At 41.0% G+C, this 12,046-nt stretch overlaps 1 protein-coding gene across 2 annotated transcripts; it reads right to left on the reverse strand.

Annotated features, from left to right (window-relative positions):
- Positions 1-1,691: 1,691 nt before the first annotated feature.
- Positions 1,692-9,458, reverse strand: LOC108411415 (zinc finger protein 79-like). Of its 2 annotated transcripts, XM_017682973.2 has the most exons (4): positions 9,391-9,458; positions 9,089-9,264; positions 5,057-5,525; positions 1,692-3,411 (listed from the first exon to the last, which is right to left on the reverse strand). In XM_017682973.2, the coding sequence occupies exons 2-4, from the start codon at positions 9,224-9,226 to the stop codon at positions 2,735-2,737; spliced, it is 1,284 nt and encodes a 427-aa protein (XP_017538462.2). In that variant the 5' UTR covers positions 9,227-9,264; positions 9,391-9,458; the 3' UTR covers positions 1,692-2,734. The 2 variants fall into 2 exon arrangements, with proteins under 2 accessions (XP_017538462.2, XP_017538461.2); XM_017682972.2 differs by having other exon boundaries at positions 9,089-9,454.
- Between the last annotated feature and the right edge of the window lie 2,588 nt (positions 9,459-12,046).

Here is a 12,046-nt window from a genome sequence, read left to right on the forward strand (position 1 = left end):
ATTATGGATTTCCCTTCTATCTGTACGCACATTTTCATGTACATGTATTTCTATGACTGAAATTTACTGATGTGGACAGGCCAGATGCTCGTTGGGGGTCAGTACTGTGTCAAAGTGGCTGGAGAACGTGAAATGGTAAACAGGGAGGTTCTACACTGCTTTCATTCTTCGATAATACTGGGTGAGCCGTATCACTCTTAGAAAGGATGGTTCTTCAAGGGTTCTTTAGTAAAATGGTAGATAGAAGCATGAGCATGATTAAATGATTAATCATTGTGCATGATTAAAGGGTTCTTTGCTTCATGAAACAGTTCTTCAGATTGATGCAGAATGTGCTGTAGCTAGCTCTATGAGGAACCTTTTTGAAAGTGGACCTATGTAGCACCCAAAAGGGTTCGTCTGTTGTTACAAATCTGACAATGTACATGTAGAAAACCCTTCAAGGGTTCTTCCGTATAGACAGCAGGTTCTATATAGAACCATGAACACTCAAAGATCCCTTTTCATAATTAAAGGGTTCTTTATATGTGAAAGGTTCTTCAATGTGCTGTAGACAGTTTTTTTTTTAAATGGTTCTTTATGGCATGTGCTATGATGGCAAACTTACAAACTTAGAAGGACCAATTTGGAAGTTATATAGAACCTTTTTCAAAAAGGTTCTTTATGTAGAACTGTGTATAGACCATTCATGGACATTCTCCATCAATCTGAGAGCTCTTTCATGGTGAATGCAAAGAACCCTTTAATCATGCAATCCATTTTTTTTATCGAAGAACCCGTAAAGAACCATCTTTTTAGGAGTGTAGGCTACTATTGACTGAAGCCAGTATTCATACGTATTACCCCACAGCTGGGCTGGTGTGCTCTGAATTACTGTTTTCTTCTTTTCCCAAAATTTTCTTCCCATCGTTTTTGTAGTATCTTAAGTTAAGTGATACTCTTTTAATCCCAGAAACGGGGAAATTTCACCTCCGCATTTAACCCATCCGTGAAGTGAAACACCACATACACACTAGTGAACACACACACTAGGAGGCAGTGAGCACACTTGCCCGGAGCGGTGGGCAGCCCTATCCACAGCACCCGGGGAGCAGTTGGGGGTTAGGTGTCTTGCTCAAGGACACCTCAGTCATGGACTGTCGGTGCTGGGGATCGAACCAGCAACCTTCCAGTCACAGAGCCAGTTCCCTGACCTCCAGCCCACAACTGCCCCTAATCTAATCTCATGTCTGTTTATTCATTTCAGCCCTTTCAACCAAATTACAGCTTGCTCTTTTACTTGTGGTGCTGATAAAGTGCTGTGCATGCATCCCAACAAAGCCCAGAAATAGCAGGTACTGCACCGTTCTCTCGCTTCCGGTTCTTAATTTTATCCTTAAAGCGCTTTGTATTCTGCGCAAGTTGAAAATTTATAATTCAAGTTGAAGCTTTTGTTTTGTTCCATGACACCAGCGTTTCCACAGCCTCAGAGGCTCAAAGCCTTGCAGTGCATATTCACCAAACCCACTTTTAGATGCATGATGGACCACACCAGCATCATAGCAATGACACCCCTTAAATCAGGATAATGTAATGAAGTGTTGCCTCTAGAAATGCAACAACACAACGTAACACATTGTACTGACCTATAACTGTACTGTATCACTTCATCATGACTAGTATATCAGCTTATGGCAAGTGCTTTAAAATACGGTTTCCAAAACTGGATTTTTATAAATGTTGGACGCATTTCAACATTTTTTAAAGCTAATCGGAAACAGTACCATACTAATATAAGGCACCCTTTTTTCCCAACTCTGTTTTTGCTGTATAGAAAAATCAATCTAATTGAGAAAACACTGCATCGCATTGAAGGAAAACATTCATCTTGTAAGTTCTTGCACTTCTAGTACATCACATATAACGATATGTTTAAAACGTCACAGATACACCAGCAGCTCTCTTATGTAGTTGTATGCAAGAGTTCAGGGACCCCAGTGCTCCCAGTTCCTTCAATTTCCTATGTCAAAATAAGCGGACGTCCTCTACAGAGAACACAATCAAATAGGGAAATTTTAGTGCACAATTTCTATTCATTTGTTGAATTTAAAATACTGAGAAGATGTAACACAATATATAAAACGTTCCTTATGTATACGTCACATTTTATGCTGTAGTTTTTTTCCCCCCAATATGTTAAAAAGAAAAGTAGTTGAGCATTAATATGTGCAGAAGTGTGTTCTCTTTCAAACCCAACCACTAAGAGGGCCATATTAAAAATCCCAACACAAATGGGCCCGCTGTTATTTTTACCTAGCATTTCACCAAACTGACCCCAACTGGCTATTGTTTATTCAAAATTTGCCAAAGCTACAATGGCAGAAAATAGGGCTTGAATAACCTGAGGATTATTTTAAACAAAAACAACCTTTTATATAAAACAATAGATTTCATTGGCTGCTGGTAACTGTTCAACCTCTTTAAATGTCCCCAGTTTACAGACACCTATAATGAACTCTAGTGCAGTAATATTAATAGAAATTACTGATTTGGCCAGGAGGCCTTGTGTTTGTCACATGGGCTGTAGAGGATGTGTCAACTTATTTTCACTTATATATTCTTTTATAAATTTCACTTATTTAAAACTTTTTCACACAACTAACTTCTTTGCACCGCTTTCCGTGCATTTACGGAATATTAATCCACAGGACGTAATCAAAGGGTGGTTTAGCAAGAGGGTATATTCACAGCTTTGTTATGTCTTCTCTCCCGTGTGGGTTCTCAGATGTTTGGTTAGGTGTCCCGACTGTATGAACGTCTTATCACACAAAGAGCATCGGTACGGCCTCTCCGCCGTGTGCGTCCTCTCGTGGTTCCTGATGTTCGACAAGTACAAGAAGCGTCTTCCGCAGACGGAGCACTGATAGGGCTTTTCCCCCGTGTGTATCCTCTGGTGATTCTGGTAGACATCTAACCGCGTAAACGTCTTGGCGCACTGAGAGCACTGGTAAGGCTTCTCTCCGGTATGAATCCTGCGGTGGTTCTGGTAGACGTCTAACCGGGTGAAGCTCTTGCCGCACTGAGAGCAAAGGTAGGGCTTCTCTCCGGTATGAGTCCTCTGATGGATCTGGAGCACGTCGGTCCGCGTGAACGTCTTCCCGCACTGAGCGCACTGGTACGGCTTTTCTCCGGTGTGTGCTCTCTGGTGGGTTTTGAAGGATCTTGACTGGGTGAAGGACTTGTCACACTGAGAGCACTGGTACAGCCTCTTACCGGTGTGTATTCTCATATGGCTGTAAAAGGCTGATGATTTAGAGAACATACTTCCACATTCAGAACAGGAGTAAGACCTTCGTCTGCTGTGTTCTTTACCGGGTTTGTCCAGGTGACCGACATGGTTCCCATGCGTTCCTTCTCTGTTAATCCTTTTGTCTGGAATTGACGTATCAAGAACGGGAAATTAGTGTCATTAAAACAACATAAAAACTGTTCAAGTGATGTTCTAACAAAATATATTACTTACTAAAGTAATTACTTGCTATGTTATTAGCTGTTATTAGCAGAAAAATGCTGTATCACATATTGGATGGGAGAAAAAAAAGGATTCGTCCAATTCAGTCTAGCCTTTTTTATGGCGTAATACTGAATATCAAGGTTGTCGGAAGAAAACCTCATCTCACCAAAATGGTAACTTTACCATTTACCAGGAGAAGGAAAAAACTGAATTTACTTTTAATGCAAGTCAATGGAACCAGACTTTTTCCAAGTAATTTTGGGTGATTTCTTTTGGTCCATTCATCAGTTTACACACAGTATAAAGGGCAATGGACATTTTCAAATTGCCAAAAACTGAAAAATGACAAAAACAGAGATACAAGGTTTTGTTCTGGTGGCAGCGATATCATGACCGTTTAAACAAGTGTCAGTTGTCATATTATGCTAGTTATTGTTCCTTTATTCTCTTTCAAGCCCAATATTTCTGTTTTCTTCTCCAAACTAGGAATCATTCCTTTTGCACAATTATTACAATTACAATTATATCTATGATAATATGTAATGGGTGGGCAATATGACAATAGTTTATTGCTTTTCTACACTTTTCTAGATACATCCATCCATTTTCTAAGCCGCTTCTCCGTCAGGGTCGTGGGGGGGTGCTGAAGCCTATCCCAGCAGTCTTCGGGCGGAAGGCAGGATACACCCTGGACAGGTCGCCAGTCCATCACAGGGCAGACAGACAGACACAGACAGTCACTCACACCCAGGGGCAATGTAGCATGTCCAGTTGGCCTGACTGCATGTCTTTGGACTGTGGGAGGAAACTGGAGAACCCAGAGGAAACCCACCCAGACACGGGGAGAACATGCAAACTCCACAGAGAGGACCCCGCTCACCCAGCCGGGGAGTCGAACCCAGACCCTCCTCACTGTGAGGAGACAGCGCTACCCACCACGCCACCATGCCGCCCCATTAGACCAAACCATACGCAGCATATTTTAATCATGCAAAGGGTTCTTTGAGCGTTCATGGCTCTGTATAGAACTAAGGTCATTACCGAGGAAACTCTGAAGAGCCATCATTTTTAGGTGTGAAGTTCTTCCTGTGGGGTTGTAGAGCGTATGATTCGTCTCAGCGTGATGGATTACGTTTATATTATAGGGGGCGGCACAGTGATGCAGTGGGTAGCGCTGTCACCTCACAGCAAGAAAGGCCTGGGTTCGATTCCCCACTCAGGCGACTGTGTGGGTTTCCTCCTATAGTCCAAAGACATGACAAAGTCATGACAACTAGAGATGCTAAACTGCCCCTAAGTGTGAATGTGTGTGAGTGTGTCTGCCCTGAGATGTCCAGGGTGCGTCCTGCCTTCCGTCCAGTGACCGCTGGGATAGGCTCCAGCTCCCGCCGTGACCCAGAAGGATAAGTGGCTTAGAGAATGTGTGCGTGAGAAGCACAGTGGTCTTTAAAGAAAAACATCACATCAGTATCAGCCCAAACTTATGTTTTCCGTGTCGGTATCTGGAAAAAAGTGCCATCGTGTAATCACTTATTGTCCATCCTACAAACACACTCAACTCACTTGTATTTGAATCGTCATGGTCCCCCATCAACTCTGGAATTTGCTTACAGTCCACATGCTGGACCGGCCACATCCGCTTGCAGGTCTGTTCACCCCCGCCGCCACTGTACACGGGGTGAGCGACTTCCACGGTGTCTGTTTCTGTTTTACAGAGAGGAGGCGGGTAAGGTTTGTGATGGTTCTCACAGTCAGATTCACACTTCAGTCTCTGAAGATCTGGTTCCGTTTTAATAACTAAGTGGTGGTCCTCATTTTCCTCTTCATAGCCACAGTCCTGTGTGGTCCTGTGGTCTCCACCACTTTGTGCAGACGTATTTATTTCTTCGGGTTCTGTTTTAATAACTACAAACAGACTTTCCACACATGCTGAATCCTGGACTGCACACCGCTCTCCCACTCCGCCTTCATGATGCTGTTCCTGCGTTGGGAGTTTGTGTGGATGACAAAGGGGAGGTGCATCATGGAGCTCCTGTAATAAGACAAAAGTCATTTATCAAACTGTTGGAAAGCACTCCTTTACTTTTAGGTCCAAGCCATCCAGTGCTACTCTTCTCCAGCACCAACATGCAAACTTCACACAGAGAGGACTCCGGTCACCTGGCCGGGGAATTGAACCCAGGCCCCCCTCGCTGTGACAGCGCTACCCACCGCACCACCGTGCCGCCCTTACAGTAAATATATGTTACATCAATTCAAACTATCAATTTCCACTCTGTTCCACTTTTTCACAGTGTGTAAGATTGCACAACATATTTTTGTATTTTACTTTATCAAATATAAGTAAGTTTAAATCTTATTATTAGATTAAAATCAATTCTGCAGTCTTGAAACGAATCTCCATGATGTTACATTCAAAATATTCATTTAAAAAAAAATAATTTAGAATTTCAGTTACTACTTACAATTACCATAATCTGACCAAAGAGGAAAAAAATGCAGGCACATATTTTTAATATCAATGCATATTCAAATGTAATAATGTAGTTGAAATTCAAATATATTACTACATTTTAATATGCATTCCAAACTAGGGGTGGGCAATATAAAGACATAGCATCATGATATTACAGATTCACAATATGATGTGACACAATATTTAAGTTTAATAAGTTGGAACAGACAAAAATAGAACCAGTTGTGTCACATCTGAAATATTATCAAAGACCATCAGTACAAATTCTTTTCATTTAACATTTTATATACTGCACTGCACTTATTCCACTTACACATATTTAATAAAAAATGCTCATAAAAGCTTACTGTGACATTACAGTGCCCTCCACAAATACTGGCACCCCTGGGAAACATGAACAAAACAGGCCAAAAAAAACGTTCTTTATTGTTTATAGCTTATCCTTTTGACGTAACCTTTAAAATCCTGGATCTGAAATAAATATTTTTCTCAAATGTTTGTTTGACAATGTTTGTTGGCACCTCTTCATTTAATGCTTTGTGCAGCCTCCCTTTGCAGAGATATCAGCTCTGAGTCTCTCCTATAATGCTTAAAGAGACTGTAGAACACAGCAAAGGACCTGAGACCAGTTCTCCATTCAGAACCTCTCCAGATCCTTCATATTCCAAGGTCCACACTGTGGACTCTCCTCTCCAGCTCATCCCTCAGGTTTTCTATGGGGTTAAGGTTAGGGGGCTGGGGTGGCAATGGCAAAATCTTGATTCTGCTGTCAGTGAAACATTTTCCTGTTGATTTTGAGGTGTGTTTTGGATCATTGTCCTGCTGGAAGATCCAAAGTATAGCCCAGTTTAAGCTTCCTGGCTGAGGCAGTCTGCTGGTAGTTGTACCAGTCTGCGATGCCATGTATGTGAACAAGCTGTCCGAGGCCTTTGGAAGAAACAGCCCCACAGATCCACCACCATACTTCACAATGAAGATGGGATACTTTTCCACATGGTTCTCTTCATGTCCACAGCAAACTCACCTCTGGTGTTTGTTGCCAAAAAGCAATTTGCTCTCATCTCTACTCACAACACAGTCCCACAGAAAGTTCCAGGGGCATCTGGAAAACTGTAGGCGCTTGGGTTTATTGGTCCTTGTCAGCAGAGGCTACTTCTGGCAACATTCCCAGACAACTTGTGGTTATGTAGGTGGAGTCTAAGTGTAGTTTGTTGGATGGTCCCACCACAAGACATAATTAACATCCCCAGCTGGGATCTCTGGAGATATTTCGTCCACATCCTCCTCACTGTCAATATAGACAAACAACCACTTTCCGGCAGTTTCTCAAAATCTCCAGTTGTCTTCAACATATCCATTATTGTCCTGACAGTGGAAATGGGCATTTTCAACTGTTTAGCTATTTTCTTGTAAACGCTTCCTGATTTGTGCCCGTTTCTCAGTACCTTTTTGTCACATCATTCCTGTTTTCTCTGGACTTACTCTGTGACGGTTACGGAGGGAATTTGGCCTGTGTTTCATCTCATATGTATTTCCCAGTGAATTCGAAGTCCTGGCTGACCTTTTAAGTGTTTCTGATCACTCAAATGAATTTTAAACCATAAGGTGTGAATGGGAATACACTTCAGTTAGAATTTCACTCTTAAGAACTTCTAGGGATGCCAACAATGATGGTGCACATACATTTAAGAAAAAGTATTGATTTCACAATAAGATTTAGTTTTTATTTTTGTGACAAAGGTTCAATGTTTGCTAATATTTTGAATGAAAGATCAAAAGGAGAAGCAATAAAGAATGTTTTTCCCAGCTCATCAGGATACGATCATACTGCCCAGCCCTGTTCCAAACACAACAGCACATGAGACAAAAAAACATGGTTTGTTTATTTTCAGGTTTACCTGATATATATATATATATATATATATATATATATATATATATATATATATATATATATATATATATTTGCTCAATTGCTTCCTAAGTGGTTCTTATGTTTACAACCATTCTTTGCATGGTGACAGTGTTTTTAAGACTGATGGAGAACGTGCTGCACATGGTTCTATACAGAACATTTCTGAAAACGATGCTATATAGCAGCAAAAACTATTCTGCTATTGTTCCAAGCTTGACATTGTGCACCGTAGCAGAACGCTTTTCCCATGCAATGAATCATTTAAGCTTGAAATGGTTCTATATAGAACTCATGGTTCTAACAGAACCACGGCCTTAACTGAAGATCCTTTTTAAATGTGCATGAAAGGAGTCAGTAGAGTACACTTTTTAAAAAAAATGGTTCTTCAAGGGTTCTTCACTAAAGAAAACGATTCTATACAGAGCCATGAACACTCAAAGAACCCTTTGCGTGATTAAAGGGTTCTTTGAATCATGAAATGGTTCAGATTGATGGAAAATGTGCTATAGAGCATTTTTAGTGGTTCTACATAAAAAAAGCTCTATATAGCAACCAAAAGGGTTCTACTATGGGTACAAGCTTGCCATCGTAACAACAGAAGAATCCTTTTGAGTGCTATATAGAACCGTTTCTCAAAAAGGTTATATTGTGAACAATTCAGCAAATACTCCATCAATCTGAAGAACCATTTCGAAAGAACCTTTTAAGCATGCAATAGGTTCTTTGAATGTCCATGTTTCTATATAGAACAATTTTCTTTACTGAAGAACCCTTGAAGCACCGTCTTTTTATTAAACAGGGTTAAAGGGTTTAATGTAGTACCAAAAAAGGGTTCACCGGCTTGTAACAATAGTGGAACCCTTTTTGGTACTATACAGAGCTCTTTACAAAATGGTTCCATATAAAACCATATACAACACACACCCCATCAATCTAAAGAACCATTTAGAGTTCATGGTTGTATAAAGAACCATTGTCTTTACTGAAGAACCCTTGGAGAACCAGCTTTTTTAAGTAGACTCTTCCTCCTGAGCTCCTCAGCTGCAAACAGGTGGAACTCCACTAATCAGAATATCTGACATTCATTTATCACTAATTTCTTAGTAAATGTTGGGCAGAAGAACTCAGACTGCAATTGATTAGACATGTAACAACAAGAATCCCCTCCTTTTTAATACAGAACCAACCCTGCAGAAGCACAGACCTCCTTTAGGAGCTCGTCCTCCTCTTCAGTCTTCACGGAATGGACCACTGATCCATTCTTTGGATACAGGGCATCTCCAGTGTCCACTATCACTGCTGTCCGTCTGTCCATGCTGCTACAATCCAAGTCCATGTCCATAAACTCATTAACTCAGCTCACTAGTCTCCACCTAAAGACTAAAGCAGGAGGGGTGAAAAACAGGCAGTGCTGCACACAGAAATGCACCTCGTAGGGCAAATGCAGCCCCTGTTAGGCTGAGACTTAGACCTGGACAGAGTTCTGAGCTGTAAACCTCCCCTTACTGGTGCCTCACTGCAAATATGCCAAGAAAGCTGAGCTCCTTCTTCTTGTTTTTGACATCCGACTGAGCACCACCAGTCGGCGTGTTACTGCCATCTACAGTGCAAAGCTTTGGGCAATAGTTATGACGACCAATAGAGGGCGCTACAGTGTGAAACTGCAGCCACATAAGCAGCTCATACTCACCCAAACAAATACCTGATTTATGGCCAAATGGATTTCAAACATGGGTAATACTTCAACATGATGGTTCTTCAAGGGTTCTTTAATGAAGGAAATCTATATAGAACCATAACCACTCAAAGATCCCTAGGTATGATTTAAAGGTTCTTTGCATGGAGAGTTCTGCAGACTGACTGTAAAAGGGTTCTTCTGTTATTACAAGCTTGACACCGGAACAATAGAAGTACAGTTTTGGGTGCTACATTGAACCCTTTTTATAACAATGTTCCATATAGAACCATATCCAACACATTGTTTATCAGTCTGAAGAACGCAAAGGCTCATTTGATGCTCTTGGTTCTCTATAGAACCATTTTCTTTTACCATTTTAAAGAACCGTTGAAGAACGAGCATGTGTGTGACATACACTAGCGTGCAGGGTTGTCCCTCATATCCCATTTATATTCGTCACATATGGACGTATATACTTTTTTGAAACTGGACATTTTCAAATATGTGAGATATATTTTAGCCACATATCAGAATATGCAAACACACATATGCAGTTCATAAACGCTCCTATATGGATGCATGTATTACTCATATATGCTATCTTCATGTCATAGAATATATGTTTTTTATGTGTTCTGTTTCATTAGTATTAGTACTAAAATTAGTATAGCAGCTACATTACTGATCTCTAAACATAGCACATTGTAAGCTAAGAAATGACATCATTAAATGTTGAATAAATGAAAAAGTAAAATCAATGACATTTGAATTTTAATAAATTGAACAGATAACATGGTAACAGTTATAAGTGTATGGGAACGTATACCTTTATTTAACCAGGCGAGTCATTCAGAACAACTTCTTACTTATAGTGGTGACCTGGCAGTATACATATATATATATATATACAGTACTGTGCAAAAGTCTTAGACACCAAAGACACATTTTAGTAGTTCATGTTTATTTGCTGAGAAATGTATCAATATTTGAATAAACAGAATATATAGAATATTAATTAATAATGATCATATAGGTGATTTTCTGTATGTTGGTGTGTTTGTTTACCCATCTCCAAGCCTCTCCTGGAGGAAGCCCAGTATTATATGTAGTTAAAAAGCAGCTCCTGGTTTGACCAATCAGTGCTCAGTAAATTGAGCTCATGATGTAATTGATGATATTAACGAGTCTCTGTGGCGGCTGTGAAGGTGTCAAGGAAAAATACGGACCCGAGACCCATTCTAATGTGTATTGGGATAAACTCACTGCTGAGCTAAACTTTTTAAACATTTGCTTAGGTGCCTAAAACTTTCACACAGTACTGTATATATTTCCAGTGTCTTCTAGAGAGTCTTTAAAAGATTAAAGATGTTCTTTGATGTTTTTCGAGAGGGATGCCCGTCAAACGGCTGGTCTACCAGACACGGTTGAGGGAAAGTGAGGAAAGTCATCTGTTCTGGTCGTCAGCTGCATTGCCTTAGAGTTGTGTGCCTTTGCGTGTTTTATCTGTGATGTTCCTCCTGGGGTGAGAACATCCTCACATTACCCCTGGGGTCTCCCCTGACCCCAGACCCCCTTCCCCCCCTTCCCTTCTTCACCAACCTTCACCTTTCTCCCCGAACCCCCAGTATCTCTACTTTAAAACATGTATTCATCAGACTGGAGTACTGACCAGACTGGACTGTTGACCAGGCTACAGTAGACTGGACTGGTGATCAGACTGGTGACCAGACTAGACTGGTGACACACTGATGACCAAGCTGTGCCCGTGCATGATCGTCTGCATGCATGTGAATACGACTAGACTCCTGATCCTGCTGACTGTTGATCGACCACGCTGTACTCATGTGCCCACGCTGTATCCATACCCTGTATGTGGAAATAAACTCCAGCCAGCGCCAAGTCAAGCCATTAATATGAAGTTTCGATGTGCCCTGAGGACCAATCAAAGATTTACTGGTCATTTTTATTATAATTTAACAGATGAGGACATATATTTGATTAGCTCGATTTACATATAATTTGCATTGAAGAATAATGATTTGAGAGCAGAGGGTTGAGAACCTGCAGCAGATATAGTAGGTCAGTAATGGTCTGATTGACTTTTGGTTTCAGCCTCTTCAGCTCAGTCTTTGCTGTGCCTGTAATCCTGAAATGACTTTTAAAGAAAATTTTTGTTTCTGATTTTAACTTTAGAAATTTGGCTTCCTAGTTATCCTTTCATTCAACTTTTGGAGTTTTTCACATTTTCCAAGATTTTACAGTCTTTAAAGTAGTGGGGCAGTCGTGGGCTGGAGGTCAGGGAACTGGTCCTGTGACCGGAAGGTTGCCAGTTCGATCCCCAGGGCCAACAGTCCATGACTGAGGTATCCTTGAGCGAGACACCTAACCCCCAACTGCTCCCCGGGTGCCATGGATAGGGCTGCCCACTGCTCCGGGCAAGTGTGCTCACTGCCCCCTAGTGTGTGCGAGGTAATGTGTGTTTTA

Source organism: Pygocentrus nattereri, chromosome 12 (assembly GCF_015220715.1).
Source record: "Pygocentrus nattereri isolate fPygNat1 chromosome 12, fPygNat1.pri, whole genome shotgun sequence".
Taxonomy (NCBI): Eukaryota; Metazoa; Chordata; class Actinopteri; order Characiformes; family Serrasalmidae; genus Pygocentrus; species Pygocentrus nattereri.

Bases quoted from the DNA above. Each gene is read 5' to 3' on its own strand.
- LOC108411415 (XM_017682973.2), bottom strand. From the start codon at position 9,226: ATGGACATGGACTTGGATTGTAGCAGCATGGACAGACGGACAGCAGTG. The intron at 5,526-9,088 runs GTCTGTGCTTCT...GTCTTATTACAG, and splicing joins AGGACGAGCTCCTAAAGGAG to GAGCTCCATGATGCACCTCC. The intron at 3,412-5,056 runs GTGAGTTGAGTG...CGTCAATTCCAG, and splicing joins CCATGACGATTCAAATACAA to ACAAAAGGATTAACAGAGAA.